At 43.5% G+C, this 21,906-nt stretch overlaps 1 protein-coding gene and 1 long non-coding RNA gene across 4 annotated transcripts in view; one reads left to right on the top strand and one right to left on the bottom strand.

Annotated features, from left to right (window-relative positions):
* LOC145552894 (uncharacterized) overlaps window positions 1-21,906 on the top strand; it is a 262,036-nt gene that overhangs the window by 48,146 nt on the left and 191,984 nt on the right. The gene's annotated exons all lie outside the window — the stretch shown is intronic.
* Window positions 1-21,906, bottom strand: part of LOC103470702 (spermatid perinuclear RNA-binding protein-like) — a 41,645-nt gene that overhangs the window by 8,596 nt on the left and 11,143 nt on the right. For all 3 annotated transcript variants that reach the window (XM_008419328.3, XM_081610970.1, XM_008419327.3), the window contains 10 exons: window positions 15,203-15,326; window positions 12,266-12,483; window positions 11,971-12,136; window positions 10,107-10,248; window positions 8,552-8,679; window positions 7,114-7,209; window positions 6,926-7,037; window positions 5,418-5,515; window positions 4,166-4,259; window positions 3,996-4,064 (listed from right to left, as the gene is read on the bottom strand). In XM_008419328.3, coding sequence (XP_008417550.2) covers window positions 3,996-4,064; window positions 4,166-4,259; window positions 5,418-5,515; window positions 6,926-7,037; window positions 7,114-7,209; window positions 8,552-8,679; window positions 10,107-10,248; window positions 11,971-12,136; window positions 12,266-12,483; window positions 15,203-15,205 — 1,126 coding nt within the window. In that variant the 5' untranslated portion in view covers window positions 15,206-15,326. The remainder of the gene's footprint in view (window positions 1-3,995; window positions 4,065-4,165; window positions 4,260-5,417; window positions 5,516-6,925; window positions 7,038-7,113; window positions 7,210-8,551; window positions 8,680-10,106; window positions 10,249-11,970; window positions 12,137-12,265; window positions 12,484-15,202; window positions 15,327-21,906) is intronic.

Raw genomic sequence — 21,906 nt, 5'->3', positions numbered from 1 at the left:
TAATTTATTATTAAATTAATATTTGATTTTACATATTTATATTATTGCATATCCCAAACTTAGAAAGGGTTTTGCGCTCGTCTTATTAAAATACATTCACACAGTTTGCTAATTTATTTGGAAAAATTAGTAAATTTCCAGCTATATGGAGTCACTCTGACTGAAAACGGTTCCTGGGTTAACAGTGAAGTTTAATAAATGAATTAAAAGCTGATTTTGCATCAGTGAAATTGGCTTTTTTTTGTTTGTGATAATAAAGCACTAATTAAAATAAAGTGCTGTTAATCAGGTTTACATCATATCAAACATAATCTGAACTCAGAAGGTTTTAATGTTTCTGTAGTTTCCATCCAGACTCCAAATCTTCTTCTTCTGTGTTTTTCTGTCTGACAAAAACTGTGGACTTATTTTACCAGAGTGATGCTGCGTGTTCTGCATCACTACTCAGCAGCTTTTCCTTATTTTAATCCGTCCTCAGGTAAATTCCCACCATCAGCAGCCTTTAATGTTTCTTCAGAGAATCCAGAATGAGCTGATGTGATAAAACATCAGAGAGAGAGAGAGAAAACTCTTCCCTGCTCCCAGTGGTTGAACTTACAGCAGATTATTCAGGTACAAATTCATTAAAAACAGAAATAAAACCCCTGAATGTTCCATTTTTAGACAGGAAAAACAAACAGTTGTCTTAAGGTTCAACAATAAAACTCCAGCAGAGAGGACAGAAACAAAGCCGCTCCAGTGGATGGATGGGATCCTGAGGGTCGTCAGGTCTGGATCCCACCTGAGGGACGTCTTCTGCAGCACCAGGCAGAAGCAATCAATCCTCAGAGGGGTTTCTGATCCTGAAGCAGCAGACGTTTAGCGGCTGCTCTGGTGGAAACGTTGGAGTGTTTATGGCTCTGAACGTGTCGACCATTTTAATCCCAGAACCCTGAGAGATATAAACCTGTCCTGTTTTTATTCAGTCAAAGGTGAGAAATAACATTTATACACAGCTAAATCTGTAAGCAAAGTATTTTATTTTAGGTTGTTTTTTTTTTACCAGTGTGCTAATGCACAAGTGTAAGTTAACAGGATGCCAGGATGGAAAAGCACAGAGGAAAATCTGCTGCTGTTTATTAATTTAGGGAGGATTTTATTTTATTTGTCATCTGAATCCAGAGAAATGTTACTTCCAGCGGAGCTAATGCCGACATGCTGAACTCGACTAGTTTAGCCTGATTCTTCAAAAATCATGGCTTCTTTTGTAACGGAGGATTTTAATGGCTGAATATTAATTTTAAAAACCTGATGTTTAATAAATGCAGGTTTCAAAAGTATTTTTTTGTGTAAATGTATTGAATTTTGAAACTAAAAGTGCCTATAATATGTATCCAGATCTGATTTTTGAAACTATGTGCTTTTTTTCTCACATTTGCCACAAATAAATATCAGGAGAAAATGTCTTTTTGAAAGAGATGTTTTTCATCGTACTTGACTTTTTTTTTTTTCTTGGAAAACAGAAATAAAATGATGTTTCTATAAAAATGATGACAAATTTCCTACAGTTGATATTTATCAAAATTATAAGCTGTCGTTTGTCAAAAGGTCGAGTAACAGAGCGAGATGGGAGCAGCAAGTTTGTCCTGAAGATGGAGACAGATGGAGAGGAAGAGGATGGAGGTGAAGGTGCTGATGGGTTTTTCGGGGGGTGACGGGGTAATGGGGGGTGTTGAAGCTCTAACTGACTGTTGAAGGAAGCAGAGATAATTGTGATGCTGCAGCCGGCAGCATTGATCTCTCCAGTAAAATGGCCGATTAGAGCTGCTGATTATTTCTAAACATCAAACAGAACAAGAGGAACCTGCCTTTAAATGCCTCAACCAATAAACAATAATTATCAGCTGCAGATCAATAAATGTTTCAAATATTCAGATTTTAAAGGGGAAGTGTCATTTAAAATATACATTTTAATCTTTTCATCATGTTTTAATGTTATTGCCTCATCGAAAACTTGATTCTTTCATGCATGTCTGAAAAATCCTTTTATCTCCATGGCAACCATTCAAGCTGTGAAAAATGCCTGGGTGGGCCTAGCCCCGCCTACGAGGCGCAGCTCCTCTTCAGGCCTACAGTTTCCAAGCTTCAGCCTCACATCAGCCTCCCCCACTCAGCTCCTTCAGACTAGCCAGCAGCAATTAGCAAACACCTGATCTGCTGAGCTCATTACAGGAGCTGCTGCTCAGAGCAACGCTGGGAAAAAAGTAGTTAAAGGGTTAATGGAGGAGCCATTTTATGATGACTTCCTGAATGTCATACTTGACATATAACATTTTTATAATAACTGATGGTAATGTAGTTCCTTGATTGTGCTATGAAATGGTACTATGTGCCTGGAAAACACAAGACTGGACCTTTAAAGGTGGAGCGTCCAGATTCTGGGTGTTCAGGAGACGATTGGACGACCTGGAATATCCAGAAAGGTTGGAGGGAGACGGAGGACGGAGTACGTGAGACGTTAACGACTCTGAAAATCCAGCTACCAGAAGCTGGTCATAAATATCACTGTTTGAATCTCATTAAATATGAAAAAATGTATTTCAGCCAGAAACGTCCAGGAGCAACTTCCTCCATCAATCCAGGAACAATCCAGGAATAATCCAGGAACAGTCTGGCTTCATGGAGCTCTGTGGTTCAGGGTTCAGAGTTGATAAACTGAACTTCAGATTAATGAAGACTGGAGTTTGTTTCTCTGATGAAACGTTCCAGCCTGTTTGGAGCCGCCTGGTTTCCAAGGAGAGTTCACAGCCTCAACGCTTTCAGTTCCACTGAGTCACTTTCTCACCTTTTACACAGAACCTGTTCAACATCACCTTGTTTACCATCAGCGGGTGTTTAGACACACACACACACACGCACACACACACACACACACACACACACACACACACACACACACACACACACACACACACACACGCACGCACGCGCGCGCGCACGCACACACGCACGCACGCACGCACACACACACACTGAACAGAGCAGCTCTCCGACTTCACAAGTCTTCAGTCGATACCCATTTATCTGCTGCTATTAGACTCTGCGCTCCAGCTGTCTCTCAGTAATCTGCTGTTTCTCACAACATTCTGCTTTTATGTTCAACATTTTGTCTTTTTCCATCTCAGGGAGATTGTTTTCAGACATTGGGATCTTCAAACAAGGACAGAGAGAAACAAATCTCTGGCTTCATCCACATATCATTTTCTTAAACATCATGTTTTTTGGTTGGTTGTTCAAGCGACCAATGAAATGAGACCAGAAACAAACTTCTATATGAACAATTTACAACCCCAAAGCGCGGTGCAGAAACGCCGCACAGCAGCGTCGCGCAGCAGCGTCGCGCAGCAGCGCTCCGTTGTACCATTATTATTATTACTATTATTATTATTATTAGTCAACCAGCCCCCCACCTTCATCAAATCACACAAAATTGGTGTCAATAAATTAAACTACCTTTGTACTGGTTGGTGCAGAAACATTTTCTTTTGCGCTGCTTTTGCTTCGAAAATGTTGATGAAAGTTTAAAGGTCAAAAGGTCAACCAGACCCCAACACTTTACCCAAATCCAAGAAAATTGGTGTCAAATGTTTGTGCTACGTTTGTTCAGTAAAAGTGTTAATTTGTGCTGCTATCATTTTGAAGATATTCCTAAAAAAGTTCCCAGATCATCAGAGGTCAACCTTTGATTCTGTAAATATTTTGTGTTGATCAACTCAGTTATGATTGTGCCGCAAAAACTTTGGTTTGTGCTGCTTTTGATTTGAAGATATTGATGATGATCTTTGGGAAAATTTTATATTAAAATCTTCGAAATGACTGCAGAACAAAGGACATTTTTTCTGCTTCCTTCAGGTTTTGAACCAAAGATAAAAAAACAAACTAAAAGCTCTGATCGGATCTGATCTGCTTCCAGCTGCTGCAGATGTTTCAGAGCTGAAACCAGGAAGTTAAATCACCTTTCATCCGTTTGGTGAAGTCTCTGTCTTCACAGCCTGAGTCGACCCGGAGCCTCTTCAGGCAGCCGCCTGCAGGCAGAAACAAACAGAAACAAACAGAGGTTTCACACAGGCTGCAGGCTGTGTGAAACCAAACATTCAACAAACAGAAAACATTCCTGAACTCTGACCTTCCAGCAGCCGTGGAGAAGCCTTGCTGGCCGGCAGAGGATCCATGTTGAGAACCTTGTAGAGCTGACCGAACGCAATGAGGCGCAGCGCATGCTGAAACACACACACACACACACACACACACACACACACACACACACACACACACACACACACACACACACACACACACACACACACACACACACACACACACACACAGAGGAGGTTACAAACAGAGCGGAACCGGCTGCGATCGATCAGTGACTCTTTGGTTTAGCAGCTCGGAGTGTTGAGGAAACTTCATGCATTATAAACGCTGTGGACAGAAAACCTTCAATGTGTGGCAGAGTCACAGTTTACTCTGATTAAATACTGTCATAATAGTTTTAAATTAACACAAACATGGAATTTAATTTCATAGCTTTTTTGAGAAAAAAAATCTCAGATGTACATGAACAATTTTGTATGTTAAAAATAGTTTTAACAGTAGAGAGCAAATCTACAAAAATATTGTTGTATTTGATTTAAAGGGGCAGAATTATGTGTTTTACAGCCACAATGTGACATTTTATAGCACAATAAGTTTTACCTTCAGTTAAAAACATGCTGTATAACTTAACAGAAATCTGACTACATAATTTAACGGCTTCAAATTGGGCCTCTGTGTCTTTAAGAAACTCCGGCTCTTTCTGAAACTCTGCCTTCACAACGTGGCTCCTCTTTTAAACCTTTAACAACGTTTTCACCGACGTTTCACTGAGAAGTCGCTCCTAAAACGAGCTCAGCTGCTTCCTGGAGGAAGTTGCTGAGTCTGAGGCTGTAGGCGGCGCTGAGGCGAACCCGGTGGGACGCTCCTTAATGAGCGCGCTCAGTTTTACAGCAGGAAAACAGGAGGAGAGGCTTTATGATGCTCTGCAGGTCTGAGCTCATAAAAAACTGATTCTGGGTGTAAAGAAGTGAAGAAGTTCTGCAGATCGCTTCGTCTCCAGCGGAGATCAGAGCATCGTTTTAAATACAACGCCTCCTGGTTGAATTCTGACCCACTTAGCTTCCTGTAGAACCGGTTAGAGCCGCTGTGGAGCAGAGGTGAGATCGGGCCTGTTCGTTTAGAGGTCTGGGGCCTTGAGCGAACAGGAAGCGCTCCAGACTTCCTTACCACAGTGCCTTTGAGCAACAACATGCTTTAATTTAGGCCGCTGCGCTAATGCTAAGCTGTCTGAGCTGTTGGATTCAGGGACGGCGTGGGAATGTGGGATGTTTGGGACTCACCTGGGCGCTGCGTGTCAGGGCGTCGGCTTCCTGCGCGCTGAGCTGCGTCAGAACGTCTCTGGGTTCCCGCTCACAGGGGTCGTGAACTCCTGGGCCTCCTGGCACGAAAACACACACACACACACGTTCCCAAAGTAAGAAAGCAAAACACACGTCTTCTGTTTTCTACGAAGGTACAGTACAACCACTGCAGATAGAAAAAAGAGGAGGAGCAAATTTCCACCAAAAATGTTTGAATGTCAAAACTTTTCTAGAAAAATCTCAGAAATTTTCTAGAAAAAAAGTGGACATTTTTTAGTCCAATCTTAGAAATTTTCTAAAAAAAAAAAAAAAACTTTACAATTTTTGAGCTGAAACCTTTCACTTTTGAAACTCAGATTTTCATATTCTAGTTTTTTTTATGTAAATTTACTTCCTTTTTCTGCCCATATTGGCCTTAATACTCCGTCTTCTCCTTTCTGTGAAAAGAAAATGAATGATTGAGAGGTGATGAATCCCTGCGGTTGTTAGCAATGCGCTCACGTCGTCAGAAGGTCGAACTCTCTGCTGATGAAAAGATGTGAAGGATTCCCAGACAGAGGATCAGAAAACGCAGCGAGGAAAGAAAACATCACAGGACGTTTGTGTTTATAGGAGCTGAGCAGAAGCATTTAGCAGACGGAGGATGAAGCTCAGGCTGAAAAAGAATCAGTTCATGTTTCTGAAACAGACTGAACCAGGAACGGGTTCCACCGGATCCGTTCTGCTCATCTCACCTCTCTCTGTGTTTCTGCAGCTTTTTAATCCCACTTTCATTTGATTTTCCAATATTAAACCTGTTTTATTCAGAAACTGAGGGAATCGTTTCTCTATTGACAAAAACAAACATCTTTTCACTCCATGATGCAGCTCATAGTTACAACATCTCTGTTATTTATCTGATATAGAAAATATGGAAAAGTTTTATCATTATGTTATTATATTTTGTGGTGCGAAAGCGACCATAAAATTATTTATTCCTTATGTTTTAGGTAACTGTGTGGCTGTGACTGTTTGACAGGAATCACTGAAATACAAAAACAGATCTTGAAAAAATTTGTAATATGATTCTTTAAGACAGTCACATAAAGAGTTATATATTTATATCACTAAACTGAACAGTAACTTCACTTCCCTTTCAGGCTTTAATTGTATTTTATTGTTACACTCAGTGGAGAAAAAAAATAAAACTAACAATAGCAAAAATTCATTAACTGGAATTGTTAATGAAATAGTGATGACATCTATATGATGTATATACTAAGGAGATAGATAGAAAGATAACTAGATAACACGTTACCCATCTATCTAGATAGATGGATAGTTTGCAGTTAGTTAGCCAGGTAGTTAGCTGGTTTTAGCTCGGCTCAAATCGTTGGTTTTTGCTGTTATTGTATCGTTTGTTTTTATTTCTGGTTACTTTGGACAGCAGAGTTGTTTTTAAGTGTTTTCTAAATAAAGCTGGAATGGAATGGCCCATGACCTCTGACCTGGTAGCAGGATCCCCGAGGCGACGCACTCCATGACCCGGCGCAGCGCTTCCCCTGGACCCAGAGGCCGGTTGCTAGTGGCGACGGCCTTCTCACAGATCAGCTCCAGCGGCTGCGCAGACACATAATACCACCAGAGGGCTTAGAGGTCGTGACCCCCGATAGCTCCTGCGCTGAGCGGCACCTACCCATCCTTGAAGAGGCTGCCACTCCGGCTGGCGGTTGCACACGTCCCTCAGAACCCGCAGAACCACCAGGCAGGACTTGAGGTCAGCGACCCGGGCCTGAGGGACAGACGGAGGTGTGAGGAGCGTTTCAACAGGAAGCAGAGAGAGGAAAGGTCACGACCTCTGGCGCTCCGGCACACTGCTGACGGCCGTGAACTGGAGGTTTAGTCAGTGTTACTGGAGCAGGTTCAGAGGGAATCAAACATTCAACCAGATCAAACCTCACTCATCTTGTTTGATTCAGTTTTGAGTTGAGACCCCGTGAACTATGACCCTGCAATAGGTTAATAGGTTGTCATTGCTCTTATAAACATTTTAAAATTTTAATCCAACAAAAACAACTTGATACATTTAGAAAGTGCCTGTATTTTATCATCTAGATGGTCAAAAAGGGCCTGTCCTTTGACTAGGTTACCATTTGTAAAAGATGCACGACTTCCGGTCAAAATGCACCGGTTCCGGTCAAAATGCACTGCTGCGGGTCAAAATGCACCGGTTCCAGTCAAAATGCACTGCTGCGGGTCAAAATGCACCGGTTCGGGTCAAAATGCACTGCTGCGGGTCAAAATGCACGGCTTCAGGTGGAAATGCACGGCTTCAGGTGGAAATGCACGGCTTCCGGTCAAAATGCACTGCTGCGGGTCAAAATGCACTGCTGCGGGTCAAAATGCACGGCTTCAGGTGGAAATGCACGGCTTCCGGTCAAAATGCACTGCTGCGGGTCAAAATGCACTGCTGCGGGTCAAAATGCACTGCTTCGGGTCGAAATGCACCGCTTCAGGTGGAAATGCACGGCTTCCGGTCAAAATGCACGACTCCCGGTCAAAATGCACTGCTGCGGGTCAAAATGCACCGCTTCAGGTGGAAATGCACCGCTTCAGGTGGAAATGCACCGCTTCCGGTCAAAATGCACCGCTTCCGGTCAAAATGCACTGCTGCGGGTCAAAATGCACGGCTTCAGGTGGAAATGCGCCGGTTCCGGTCAAAATGCGCCGGTTCCGGTCAAAATGCACCGCTTCAGGAGAAAATGCACGGCTTCCGGTCAAAATGCACGGCTTCCGGTCAAAATGCACCGCTTCAGGTGGAAATGCACTGCTGCGGGTCAAAATGCACCGCTTCCGACTCTTGAAGAACCTCCTTCTGACTTCAAGAGTCAGAAGGAGGGTCTTGGTTAATCACCCTGTGTATGACCTGCAAGGATCATACTGGTAAAAACGATTCTCCTGGGAGAAAACCAGCAATCAGGGACTAAAACCTTCATCGTATCAAGAGAACAAAACGACGTGACGGTGGATCACAGGAATCAGCAGCAGGTCGTCATGCCAACGCCTGCAGAGAGGCGATTCACTGGAACCGGGTCTTTACTCTGATCATTCCTCCCAGAACCTGCTGAGCTCACCTGGAACCACTTGGCGTGTCGGAGCGCCGTCAGCGCCGCCTGGCACTTCAACCTGTCTAGGACATCTTCCTCCTCCTCCTCATCCTCCTCCTCACGCCTCGGCTCGCCTTCCTCCCAATCGACTTCCTCTGGAAAAGCAAACAGGAAGAAGAACGGAGAGTTTAAAAATATGGTAACACTTTATTTGAAGGGGTGTCCATAAGACTGACATAACATCTGTCATGAACATAAAGAAGTCTTTATGAATGTTTATGATAGTTGTCATGAAGTGTCATTCGGTAAATAATGACACTTTTAATGCAAAGTTGGCACTTTTAACCGTCTTAGAAATAAAAATTAATTTATTTGCACCTCTTCTCTGGTGAGTGAACATGGAAACAATAAAACGATACCCACATTCCTTTGGATTGTAATTTCCACCTTCGTTTAGCGACAGCAGCTGACTGGAAGTAATAAAGTTCAGATAAAATCAGGAAAACCTTCAGATAAAAGCCGAACGTCGGCTGGGAGGAAATGATGAGCCCCGTTTTCAGTTTGTGATGAATTAAAGTTTTCATAAACTGGAGCTTCGGGTGAGCAGAGAGACAAACTGAACAATCACTGCGTTGCTCTGGATCTCAGTAAACGTTCCCGTTTTCATCATCTGGGTCACAAACTGCCGTTCATCACCTGACCTGTAAAACCAAACCTCACAGGACACCGTACGGCTCACCGTGACCTCTGACCCAGGCTTAGGATGGTTTGGGAGACATGGGAAACTATAGCAACTCAGACGGTGAAGAGGGAACTGAAGTCATTTAGTTTAACATTTAATTTCACTCCACATCAATCTAATCATAAACTTTCAACGCAGCAGTTATTTATGTTTCTGTTGAGAGGCCAAGACTCTACATGGACCTTTGGAATGAAAAGGAATAAAGAAAAGTTTATTTTAAGGCTTTTCAAACGTCTTCAGGGTCATTTGATCCTGGATCTGTAATAAACCAGACAGTTTCTCTGCTTTAATGTTTTTAAACGTGTGAAACGTTGTAATCAGTCGTTTCTGCTCATATTTACCAGCAGAATATTAAACCTGAGTTTAGGTGTTTTCCTGTTGTCAGGACAACGGAGCTGAACGAGGAACGATCCTGCTTTTCTGGATGTTTTCACTCGACAGAGCGCTCTGAAGCCGTTCGGCAGGAATCGTTTCTCTGTTCTGTGAAAGTTCGTCCCAAACGTTCCTGCTGGGAGCAGAAACCCGGAGCGGGCTCGTCGTTCTGGAACGCCAGAACTTCAGGGAGCGCTGAAGACCAGAGTGACGGCAGGCTGACGGCTTCCTGTCGTTTCCCACCGCCGCCTCAGACCGGGTTTAAAACGGACAGCAGCCTGAACGCGTTGCCACCGGAGACGGGCGGCTCGCTTTCCCATCCACCCTCTCAGGAAATCCTCCGTCTGTCCAGCTGCTGCTGACCCAGATCCACCGCCTCTCAGCTTTCAGCGCTCCGAGCCTCTGAGCTCAGGTTTCTCCTGTTCCAGTTCGTCCTCGATGTGATCAGACGGAGAAGCAAGTGAGTACCTTCATCATCGTCCTCTTCCTCCCTCATGGCGAGCGAGGTCAGGGTGATCTTCAGGGTCAGTCTGGGATCTTTGGTGCTGCAGACCCGGATCGATGCCTCAGAGACACACGACTGGACTTCATACCTGTCGTCTGTCATCGTCTGTAACACAGAGCGACACCGTTACCATAGTGACCAGGAAAACAAAGATTAGGGGTGCACCGATTTATCGGCCGGCCGATTTCCTTAATGCTGGAAGATGAGTGATCGTCAATATTTCCATGTGAAGCCGATCGAATCCACTGATCTCGTCTAATTCAGCAAAGGTCTGAAAATGAGCCTCAGTCCTGTTCTGATGAGGTTTGGCTGTTAGCTCCGCCCACCAGGTCACGTCTGTCCGTTTGCAGTCAACAGTAGTGACCACACTGCTGCCAGCTCAGCAACTTTCTAAATACATTTAGTGACATTTCAGGTAATATTTACTCAGCAAGTCAAGCTTTTAAAGATCATAATCAGCGATCGGCCAGAAAACATCCATCCATCCATCCATCCATCCATCCATCCATCATGTTTCAGTCATTTTTGGTGTCAAAGTAAAAAAAAAATACAGAAAAGAAACACTTGAAAACAATAAATATGTCAGTTGAGTAGCTGCGTTTCTATTCACTGTAAAATTGAGCAAATTGGAATTACGAAAATAAATCTGATCCTGCTGAAATCTCATAGTCTAGAAATCAATATTTTTTTATTTGTATATTTTGTATTAAGTTCTTTTAGATTTTTCCTGAAGTATTTTTCCCAGTGTTCCTAAATCTGTTGTATGTTTCAATGGGATTTTCTGTGGCTTTCCAAAGCTTCATCAGGTGATGAATCAGTAATATAAGATACAGAAAATTAAATATTCCTTTGCACTGATTTGCATGACGACATGAACAGGAAGTAAGCGGCAGCAGAGTCGTGTTGTCTGCAGCTTCCTGCCAGCTCGGAGCTCCGTCTCGTTTCCATCTGAATGTTTCCTCTTCAGCCTCTCTGTCAGGTAAAAACGGCTCCATCCATCCATCGCCGCCCGTCAGGCTGCAGTTAGCGGCAGGAAATGAGATCCTCAGACAGTTTCCTCTGTTGATGAAGAAGCTGTGGTGAGTAATTAAAGGAGGAGGAAATGCTTCAGCCTCTGAACGGCGGATCCAGACTGATCCTCTGGGTTCTGGGATGGATCTCAGCACAGCGACTGTCTGGAGGTGAAGTCACCGTTTGACCCCTGACCTCGCGTCTTTCCACATTTTGTTCTCTGATCTTTTCCTACCTAAAAAACCTTCAACAAACAAATAAATAAACTTTATTTCTTCAAAAATGAGCCCACAGCATCAGTTTTCTGATGAAAACAGTGATGCTGTGGGCTCATTTTTACCGTTTTCTTTTTTTAACACCACAACAACCCACCCTCTAGTAAAATCCACATTTATTGAAGCTGACAGAAAAATATATATAAATCAGATCTTTGGGCAGCAGCTAGAATTGGACTGATGCAGGTTTTTTATTGATGATATCTGAACTTTTACAGCTTTATTTAATTTATTATTTTTGCCGATTGCTGCTGGCTAGTCTGAAGGAGCCGAGTTGTGAAAGCTGCTCTGTGAGGCGGAGGCTCTGCAGCTCGGAGGCGGAGCTGCGTCTCGAAGGCGGAGCTTGGTCCATCCAGGCGTTTTGCACAGCTGAACGGTTGCCATGGAGATTAAGGGATTTCTCAAACATGTATGAAAGAATCAAAGTAACACTCCAGGTTTGTTTTAGATGGAGGAATAACATTATAACATGATGTAAAGTGGATTTAACATGACGCCGCCCCTTTAAGGCGGGTCCTGCCCGTCTTAAACGGTTCCGTACCTGGATCTGCAGGGGCAGGTTGGCGCTGACGGTGTACAGCAGCAGCTTGGTGGGTTTGGGTCGACACATCAGCACCAGCTCCAGCTCCATGTCGCCTCTGATCAGCAGACCTTTGGCCAGCAGGCCGACCCGGGTCACCCCGCACAGAACCGGCGCTCCAGCTGGGCTGGGGCAGAGGAAGGGCGGCCGGCGCCCGATTACCTCACAACACCAACATCCCCTCTACAGCTGAACAGGGTCACCGTCTCTACGGTGAACCACCAAGTGTGCAACACCGGCCCATAATCAGACTCACTCCGTCTCAGCGGCGTCTTCCTCCTCCTCGTCATCACAGCCGGCTGTCTTGCCTGGGGAGTCCTTCAGGCCGTCCATCCAGTCAGAAACCTTCTTCAGAGCTCCCTCTGCGGTGGACACCAGCGCCTGGACAGCCTCCAGCTCCTCTGGCGCCGGGTAGACGCCGGCGTGTTTGGCCATGACATGGCGGTCGTCGTTCGCAAACGACCGGAACGACCTCTGAGGGCGAGAAGAGAGAGAGCACAGCAGCTGGCGGTTACCATGGAGAACTTTCATTCATCACTGAAGACACTTGTATACATATAAAAGTAACCAGAAAGACTCAGTTTAGCGATCTGATCCATTGGTGTTTTTCTAAATCCAATTAATTGATAATTGTTAGAATAATCAATACATTAAATCAATTACTACAGTAATTGTTAGCTGCAGCCTCGCTGCAATCAAACCTTCATCGCCCGATCGCCCACATGTGTGAAAACACCGAGGCAGACGAGTTAGACGGCTGTTTTAATTACAGCTGCTGCCTTTCTGAGAAAAACAAACGACCCAGTTTTATTGAGCTGGTTCTGGTTCTGAACCTCTGATTAAACACTGCAGACATAAATCCAGGATCTGCAGCAGAGTTACAGCCACCATAGAAGAAGATGAGCTCTGCTGATGTGAATGATGAGGACGGTGGTCATATAAACGCTCATATTTCAATGTCTTTTAGTCGTTAAGTGAAGTGGCATTTTCCCTCCATGACGCTCATTTCCAGGAGTGTTTCCACTTTCAGCCCGGCTGGACGCCGCGCTGCAAAGGTCATCAGCACAGAACCATCAGAACTTCATGCTGCAGAGGAATTATCAGCAGCAGATCATCAAAGCAAAGCATCACACAGATAATTAGACTCCACTTACAGCAGGAAGCTGTCCTGACTCAGATAAAAGCCTGGACTCTTTAAAGATGCTCTTATAAAAAATATATTTTCATATTTGTTAAAATTCTCTTTATGTTATGACGATAACATGAAGAGAATTGTGGTTATGACCATAACCAAAATTTAATTATTTTTCCATTATCTGTCTATAATGGTTGTAATAAGTCGTCAAACCAATCAGTCAAGAGGAAAATCTTAGCACATTTAGCTGCTCATACATGAATGTGATTGACAGCGCCAAGACCCTCCCACTGGCTCTGATTGGCTGTTTTTGGTGCATTTCTCAACGAGGAGGATAAGATCAGATTTTTCTGTCTCTTATTAAATTATTACAACATGGTGACAGATTTAACAAATATTTTAAAAAACATATTTTTTATAAAATTTTCCTACTGCAGCTTTAACTCTGGTGTCAGAAATAACAGAAACACCTGAAACACCTGAGCTGCAGCAGGTCTGAGCATCATGGCCCTGATTCAGCTTCAGCTGCTCAACTTTGACCTCTGTGACATCACTGAGCTGTCCTCTCTCCGCTGCAGAGCGAACCGGGATGTCGGGTTTATTCTGCTGGAGCTCCTCCATCTACCGGCCGTCGGGTCCAAGGTCGGCGCTCCGCCTCGCTCCATCTTCTCTTCCTGTTAAACTGCCATCCTCTCCTCCGCAGCCTGTAAGCGCTCCTCATTACGGCGCATTATTTATGACGGCGTGTTAATAATTCATGGTGGTTCTGAGGGGAGTTGTGAGGTCGTTCATCACAGCCCAGCTAATCTCCGAGCTGCCGGGGGCGAAGGAGAACGAGGGTCGTGTCGACAGCCATAACCCACAAAACTAAACATTAACGGCGCTTAGATGAAAGATTAAGACGTTAACATGGATTCTGGATCGGAGCCATTTGCTCCATCAGGCCCGCTACCTGCAGGATGGAGGAGTTGGACGACGCTCACTGACTTAATTAATTACATCCGCAGTTTGCCTGTAGCTGACATTTACTTTAACGTGACACTCAGAGCAGAGAAAACTGCTTAACATTTGGTTTAAAAACCTCCAGAGGAAGAAGCAGAAAGACGTTATTGATGTTTTCAGGGTGAGATTGTGTCTCCAGATGAAAGAACAAAACACCCCCTGGCTGCAGGCAGGCTTAAGTTCAGGAAGATGACAGCTTCCTGCTAGCTTCACGCTTCGTTCTTCTTGGCAGATAACTTGAATCTTTTTGATGCCCTGATGACGATTTGCAACAAAACGTTTGATCTGTGATCAAATCAGAACCATCAATCCAGCCTCTGAGACACTTTTGGTCCTTTTTGGACTTTACGGAGTACCTTTCCCCAACACTCAGCTCCTTCAGACTAGCCAGCAGCAATTAGCAAACACCTGGTGGATCAGCTGAGCACATTATAGGAGCGACTGCTCCGAACAATGCTGGTAAAAAAAAGTTCTTCAGGGTTTAGTAGAGGAGCCTTGTTGGGATAACTTCCTGAAGGCGGAGCTTCAGAAAGAGCAGGAGATTCTTAAAGAGACAGTGGGCCAATTTCAAGACAGTAAATGTCGATGTCATTTGACATATATTGGACTTAGTAGCTGCATCTCCACGAACCATACAATTGTGCAAATTAAAATTACAAAAATACATTTGCTCACTGGAAACACCCCAATGTCAAAATGTTGCTTTTCAACTTAATGTTTATGCGCCAGATGAGATGTTTTCCAGCTGTATTTAAATATCTGTGTTTAGTAAAACTGCAATGAAAAAACGTTTCTGGTTTATGATCAACAACCGGATGTTACTACAATCAGAAATGAAGAAGAAGACGACAGGAAGGAGGAGGAGCTTATTCTAATTTCATGTTTTACCTAATAAAAACGCAGCAATGGTGAATTTAGCAAAATATAGACAAAGATTTCACACACATTTATAATAGGAACGCAGCTGGTAATGGTGTCAGAAACCACTGGAGACTGGGACGAACTGGGATTTCTACCACTGATTCACCTCAGCTACCAGTAAACACAGGGTCTCACCATGTCAGGGCAGTGTGGGGGGTCAGGGGTCGATGGGGGCGGGGTCTAGGTGAGGACCAGCGTCCCGTCGCTCGGCCTCCTCATGCAGTCCAACGCCTCCCACTCCTCAGGCTCTCAGGTCCCACTGTGGAGGAAAACACACCAAACATGGCCGTCAGAAACCGACAGGTCATGGGTCGTATCGGTTGCCACGGTGACGTAACTCTGATCTTTGTTTTTGGACCGTTTGGTGCAGATGAGCCAGGATTTACAGCTCACTGTGTAGCTGCTCAGTCATATTAAGCCTCCAGCTTTCTGTTGTCCGTTTCCTGGATCAAACTGCAGAACCTCACAGATCCTGACAGAACCCGTCCAGCTGATGCAGAAAAGCCTCCAGGCTGGGTTCATAGTTCATCTGGAGAGGCTGTGAGGTTTCCTGTTGGCGTCTGAATGTTGGTGAGTGAAACCAGCTCATGTGGTTTGGACCCGGAACCTGAGATTTTATTTATGTCTGGTTTTAAATTCAGCTGATAATTTTAAATCTGACCGTGTGAAGAAGGAAAACAGACTGACAGTCTGTCTAATTTGATCCAGTTCCCCCTTATTTAGACGGATCTGATCTGCAGTTCTATTCAAATATGAAGCACAAAATAAAATAATCCAGAGTGGATCAGATCAGAGTGTAAAGGAAAGATGAAGATGAAGACTCGTGGTTTGTATCATGCACAATTATTCATAATTAAATTAACTCTTAGAAAGGTTGTTACATTAACAGAGAAATTATTTCTATTTTCTCAGATTTAACTCCCTTTTAAAACAGTTAAATCTGTTGTGAAATTGATTTGTTAAATACAGTGGAGGGTCCGTCATGCTGCGGGCTCGTCATCTTTATCGGCCTGGATTAATCCGGTTCCTCTCTGACGGAAACCAGCAGCTGAACAAGGTGGAAGAACCAAGGCTGCAGGAAATCTCCTCTATATTCACTGCAAAGAGCCGTCTGCAATAATTATTGGATATTGTTGGATGGATAATACATTCCAAGTGTTATAAAGTTGCATTTTCATGGTAATGTAATAAATGTAAAGGTCACAGAGTGATGGAAGGACAGATGAGAGAAAAGAGGAAAGGCAGACAGTCAGAGTGATTTCATCTATATATTCACCGAACATTTTCTGCAGAAACAAACTAAGAGTTTCCAAACATTTTCACAGGCAGAGCAGTTACTGCTGGGGAAGATTCACTGATCTGTTGGGTGTTTAGTCAACTTCTAACCAGGATGCTGCCAGGCACATCCCACTGGGAGGAAACCAGTCTGGACTGGGAACGAACTGGGAGGCCCCCATAATGAGCTGGAGGACGCTGCTGGAGAGACAGATGACTGGGATTCCTTCTGGATCTGTTGCCATGGCAGCAAATCATTCATTCATTCATTCATTCATTCATAGAGGAGAGAGGAGGGAGGGAACGAAGGTAGGAGGACAGAAAAAAGCAAGTAAGCAAGAAGAAAGAAAACTAGTCAGAAAAATAAAGATGAAGAAAAAAATAAATAGCAAAACAGAAAACAAAAGAAAAAGAAAAAACACTCCAGGTTTGGAAAAACAAAAAAGCACAAAAACAAAAGGAAAAAAGGTTAGAAGAAAAAGATGGATGGATGGATGGATGGATGGATGGATGGATGGACGGACGGACGGACGGACGGACGGACGGACGGACGGACGGACGGACGGACGGACGGACGGACGGACGGACGTTTACAGGTCTATAGTAACTGAGTGTCAGATTTAAAAACCTGTAAGATGCATTTATTACATCATTTACTGTTTGTCGTTTATCAGGACAAATTTCTTGTCATAATTAGATTCTGATTCAACGTGAAGTCACAATAAATTCCACCTAAAGATGTTTTAAAGGTTTGGTTGGTTTGACTCCAAGCAGAGAAAGACAAACGGCAGCTGAGATGGAACAAATGTTTTGTTCCAATCAAACCGAGTCAAACTGGACGGTCAGGTGTTAAAACAGCCTGAACGCAGGACGAAGAGCATCGTGGTAGGAAAACGTTCAGCTGTCGGCTGAGCCGTTACCTCTGAAAGCCTAAAAAACTGACAACATGAAGCTAAGAGTTGATATAGCAACAGAAATACAGACTGTATTATAACGCAGCAGAGCTCTGATGTTTTCATATCCACCATAAGTTCAGGTCAGACATTGAAGGTCGAGTGGATTTACTTCACCGCTGCCTAAGGTTTTATTGGACCTCATGTGAGCTGCTTTCCCTGCTAACCTTGCGTCTCCCTGAAGACGAGGCGATTAAACCAGATAATCAGGAAAACAGCGATGACTTTCTGAGGACGCCGACAGCAGCGGCAGATGGTGAGCTCAGCGTGTGGCGAACAGACAACGCTGATTAAAGAACAGGAAAAATAACAGGACAGGAGGAGGAGAGCAGGTAGGAAAGGGTTTTTATTTCCTCTGCATAAAAATGGAGTCTCTGATCATGGAGCCAACCTGCTTTAAAACCCAGGGAGGATGTAAACAGCTCCCAGAGATCCGGGTTTATTTGCATAAGCTTCACATGCAGAAATGCTGCAGCAGGACCTCAGAACGCCCACCATACGAGAAAAGACAGAGAAATCATTTCATCTTATTCAATTAAACTATTATTATCATGAAGCTGAAGAGAAAAGTTAGCAGTAATTAGACACCGAGGCCAAATTAGGTTCCCGGTTGTTCAGCTGCGGCGCTCGTTAGAAAACAAATCACTGCTGTTGGTTTTTAATAAGAGAAGAACAGCACAACTGAGACAAACTTTAGATTATAAAGCAACTTTCACAGGTCAGAAACCGGAAAGGCTTAGAGACAAAAACACAGAAAATGAAACTAAAACAGGACATTTTAAACATCAGACCATCTAAAACTAACTAAGTCAGTCAGACTCATTATGAACCATCAGGTGGAGATCAACATCGTTTTTATTCAAACGACTAAAATAATCAAAACGAGATGCAGTCAAGCATGAATAATCTAATCTAATCCAGCTTCAGACAGCAGACGCCTAAATTTATAAACAACAAACGGCTTCTGACTCAGTGACCCGACAGAATCCGAATCAGAACCAAGGATTCTGAGCTCTGGTCGGACAGCAGAGTCCAGTAGATATTTTTTGATTCCAGTTATTTCATTCTGTAGTAATGAAGGTTGCAGTTTTATCAAGAGCCAGGTGTTTCGCATGTAATCTGAGCCACACACACACTTCACACACTCGCTGCAGAAAGCTGAGATTTATAAATACGCATATTTACTAGTTTACATGATTAAACTTGTAAATATGTCCAAATTGTTCTGATGCATTACATACTGATATACAGTTACTGATGCATTGCTGCCCAGTCCTGCTTTAACCGAGGCAGAGAGACGTCCGTTACCAGAGTGGACGTCCGAACATCTGACTCAGGAACTTAAAGTTTGAAATAAAAATAATGAGCTGCTTTTTAAAACGCCTGCAGGACCAGAAGAGCAGCAGCCAGGAGGCCTAAAGCTTTCTGAGTGCAACATGAAGGTATTGTGACCTTAACAAAGACTCTGGTATCAGTGAATGATGCTTTCAGACAAACAGCTTCCAGAACCAGAGTCAGAGGTCAGACTAAATGGACAGGCGCGTCCAGCCGGTCCACCTGCAGGTGTTCAGGCTCCTCCTGCTGCCTCTCCTGTCCTCAGCCTCCAGGTTTATTTTGGCTCGTGTTTATTAGGCCGGTTTTACTGCCGGAAACCTTCATGTGGAGGCTTTTATGTTCTCACTGCACTTCAAATAATTCCTCCTGTGAGCTTTCAGCAGCCGAGGTGGGAAGGTAAAAACCGTTCTGTCATACAAAACATTCCTAACATTTGATCTGACAACAAAAGGCAGCAGCTCTGAGGCTGAGCCAAAGGCTGGGGGTGACACACTTCCTCACACCTGGGAGTTCTGCTGCTCCAAAGTCAGGAAGCAGTTTGTACCTCTGCTTTTATTAGGCCCTTTTCACCCAGCGCTGCAGCAGAGCAGCCATGATGCAAACAATGGATCAGGGAGAAACCTGAATGTTGTTCTCTGGATTCTAACAGCACACAGTTTATCTGTATTCTGATAAATAAATGAGATCTGGAGCAGAGGAGGATTTGTGTCACTTCTGCACAGCGACAGTGTGGGCGGGTTGAACACACACACACACACACGCACACACACACACCACTGATGGCTTGTTTGCTAATGATGTGGATTTTAATGATTTCCATCAACATGACCTCTACATCCTGTTATCTGAGGGATGAGCAGCTGTAGGTGGCGACGCTGCAGATAATCAAGTTGCTCTTCAGCAGACGGAGACGCCGCTCACCACAAGGTGAAACTTCAGGACAGGCAGGTTCTGATGGCGCAGAGAGAAAAATGAAAGTCCATCCTAACGGGTCGGTTTGGTTTTAACATGGGAAACGTCTTATCAGTGGAATAATCGACCAATGGAAGCAGAATATTTTCATCAGTATTAAGGAATTACTGACTTAAAATAAGGTCCTATTCAATTGTGCCAAGTTCCTTGTCAGTTAGTTTTGTCTTATTTAAAGTGCATCAAGAAGATATTTGCACTCAGAACTACAGAAAATACTTGGTAAGGTTTTGTGTTTTCAGCTGCTGGTGTTGCCGTTATTTACAGTGAACAGGAATCACTAAAGAAAGGCCGTTTTAGGCAATAAAATATTTAATCATTTAAAAAAGGAATTGAATTATTTGCAGAATTTCTTGCATTTCAGTTGATTAATCGATAACTGAAGTGCTCCTGATTATTTCCTCACCGTATTTTCCCTCCACATGTCGTCGTGTTCATGGACACTGAGGAGGAACCGGTCGGCTGCAGTCGCCCCTCTGCAGCTGTTCTCCACCTCTGGGGCGATCTGTGTGGGCGCTGGTGGCCCATGATGCATTTCAGAGCAGGCACAGTGACTCTGAACATCATGACTCGCTGCAGCAGAACATTTCACCAGCCGACCGACTCTCTGACCTCCAGAGATGGACGAGTTCGCCAGCAAGGGCAGCTGCTGCGTCAGGAAGCCACCGTCGGCATGGCGACACGAACGCATCAGTCAGGCAGGTTGGGTTGGTGATTAAGACAAACACCAGTCAGCTCCCAGCATGCACTGGGGTCTGTGGGTCAGGAGGCGCTTTGGGACCAACAGTCGGTGGTAAAACTGAGTTTGAGTGGAAAATCCTACAGTTAGTTTATCACCGTTAAGAAGCAGAAATCCTGAATCAGAGTGAGTTTCAATTATAAGTTAAACATTTCTCCATAATTCCTCAGACTTCATGGACACCCGATGGCACAAAAATACTTTTAAAGCTCAAGTAGTGATATTTTTATACATCTTTTTGATTAATGTCTGAAGATATGATGCTGGTGGTTCTGAACAGAAAAGGTTTCTGGGTCAGAACCTCTCTGGGACTGAGCCGGCATTAATGAGATCCGTTTTGTCCTGCAGTGACCAGTGTAAATGTGTCTGCTGTGGAAAAACTCCGTCAACATGTTGGAGTTAAAATGTGAATCCATCATCCTGTCCTTTTGTGACTACAGTGAAAAAATGGGTTGAATTCACTGATTATCTTTCAATTAATCAAACAGTTCATGAATAATCAACAGAAAAACGACAGAGTTCATCAGAAAGACGGCGGATGTTTTAAAAACTCTAAAAAATACAGATTTACTCTTTTCTGAGTGTAAAAGTGTTTTTAATGTAGAATTTTTTTATTTCTGCAAACGAATAAAACTGATCCTAAGATCTCTGCACACTGTTGTAAATTATTAATTTATAGCCATTTAGTGAATTTCTGCTTTCTGAATATTATTATTAAGTGAGGAAACTTTAAGAACTTAAATCCTAAATGTAATAAACTGGAACCAGAAATGAATCGTTTGTGTGAAAGTAATTCTCTAATGGAACATTTTCTTTCCAGTTTTATTCTTTTCACAGAGGAGCAGATAAAACTGTAGCAACTGGAAAACAGAATAAATCAAAACATTTATGCAAATCCTTCCTCATCCTAGAAGGAGTTGCGTCTCTGCTGCTTCAGTCAGTTTGTGAAAAATGTCACTATGAATCCAAGACATGAATTAATCAGATGTGTTTTCAGGTTTATGGATCACAGATTTCCTTCAGTTATTAAAACTCCAGGATGTTCTTATCAGGTTCAGAGTTTCAATCCGAATGAGATTCATGTCTGTTAGCTCTCCGCTAATATAAACCCAACTTTCCAACAGAAACCAGCAGACAATCCTCATCCAGGTCTCTAACCCAGATTAACCTGCTTAATCCGGCAGGCGCACCGCAGGAAGTCTGCCATCAATAAATTTAGGAAGTACAGCTGTGTGACGCCATTATGGTGTGTGTGTGTGTGTGTGTGTGTGTGTGGTTATGAAACAGCAGCTTTAGAGTTATTTCCTCAGCAGGATTAGACCTTCAATAATGCATTAATGGCTGCGCTTTGTGTAAACGGCCAGAAAACATTCAAATCGCTCGTCCCAGGGTGAAACCGAAGCCGGGTGGGTAAAACATGAAGTTAAGTAAAATCTACTGATGGATTTAGTTTGAAAGAGTTACTGAAATTTAAATATTTAACCTCTGATTTTCGGTAACTCAGGTAAGGTTGGAGGTTTAACAGGAAACTTTCTGTTTTTGGGAAGAACTTCCTGCTCCGCACAGGA

The sequence above is a fragment of the Poecilia reticulata genome, chromosome 9 (genome assembly GCF_904066995.2).
Source record: "Poecilia reticulata chromosome 9, P_reticulata-male-v2, whole genome shotgun sequence".
Classification (NCBI taxonomy): domain Eukaryota; kingdom Metazoa; phylum Chordata; class Actinopteri; order Cyprinodontiformes; family Poeciliidae; genus Poecilia; species Poecilia reticulata.
Note: the sequence above shows the minus strand (reverse complement) of the source record. Positions and strands in the feature narration are given on the sequence as shown.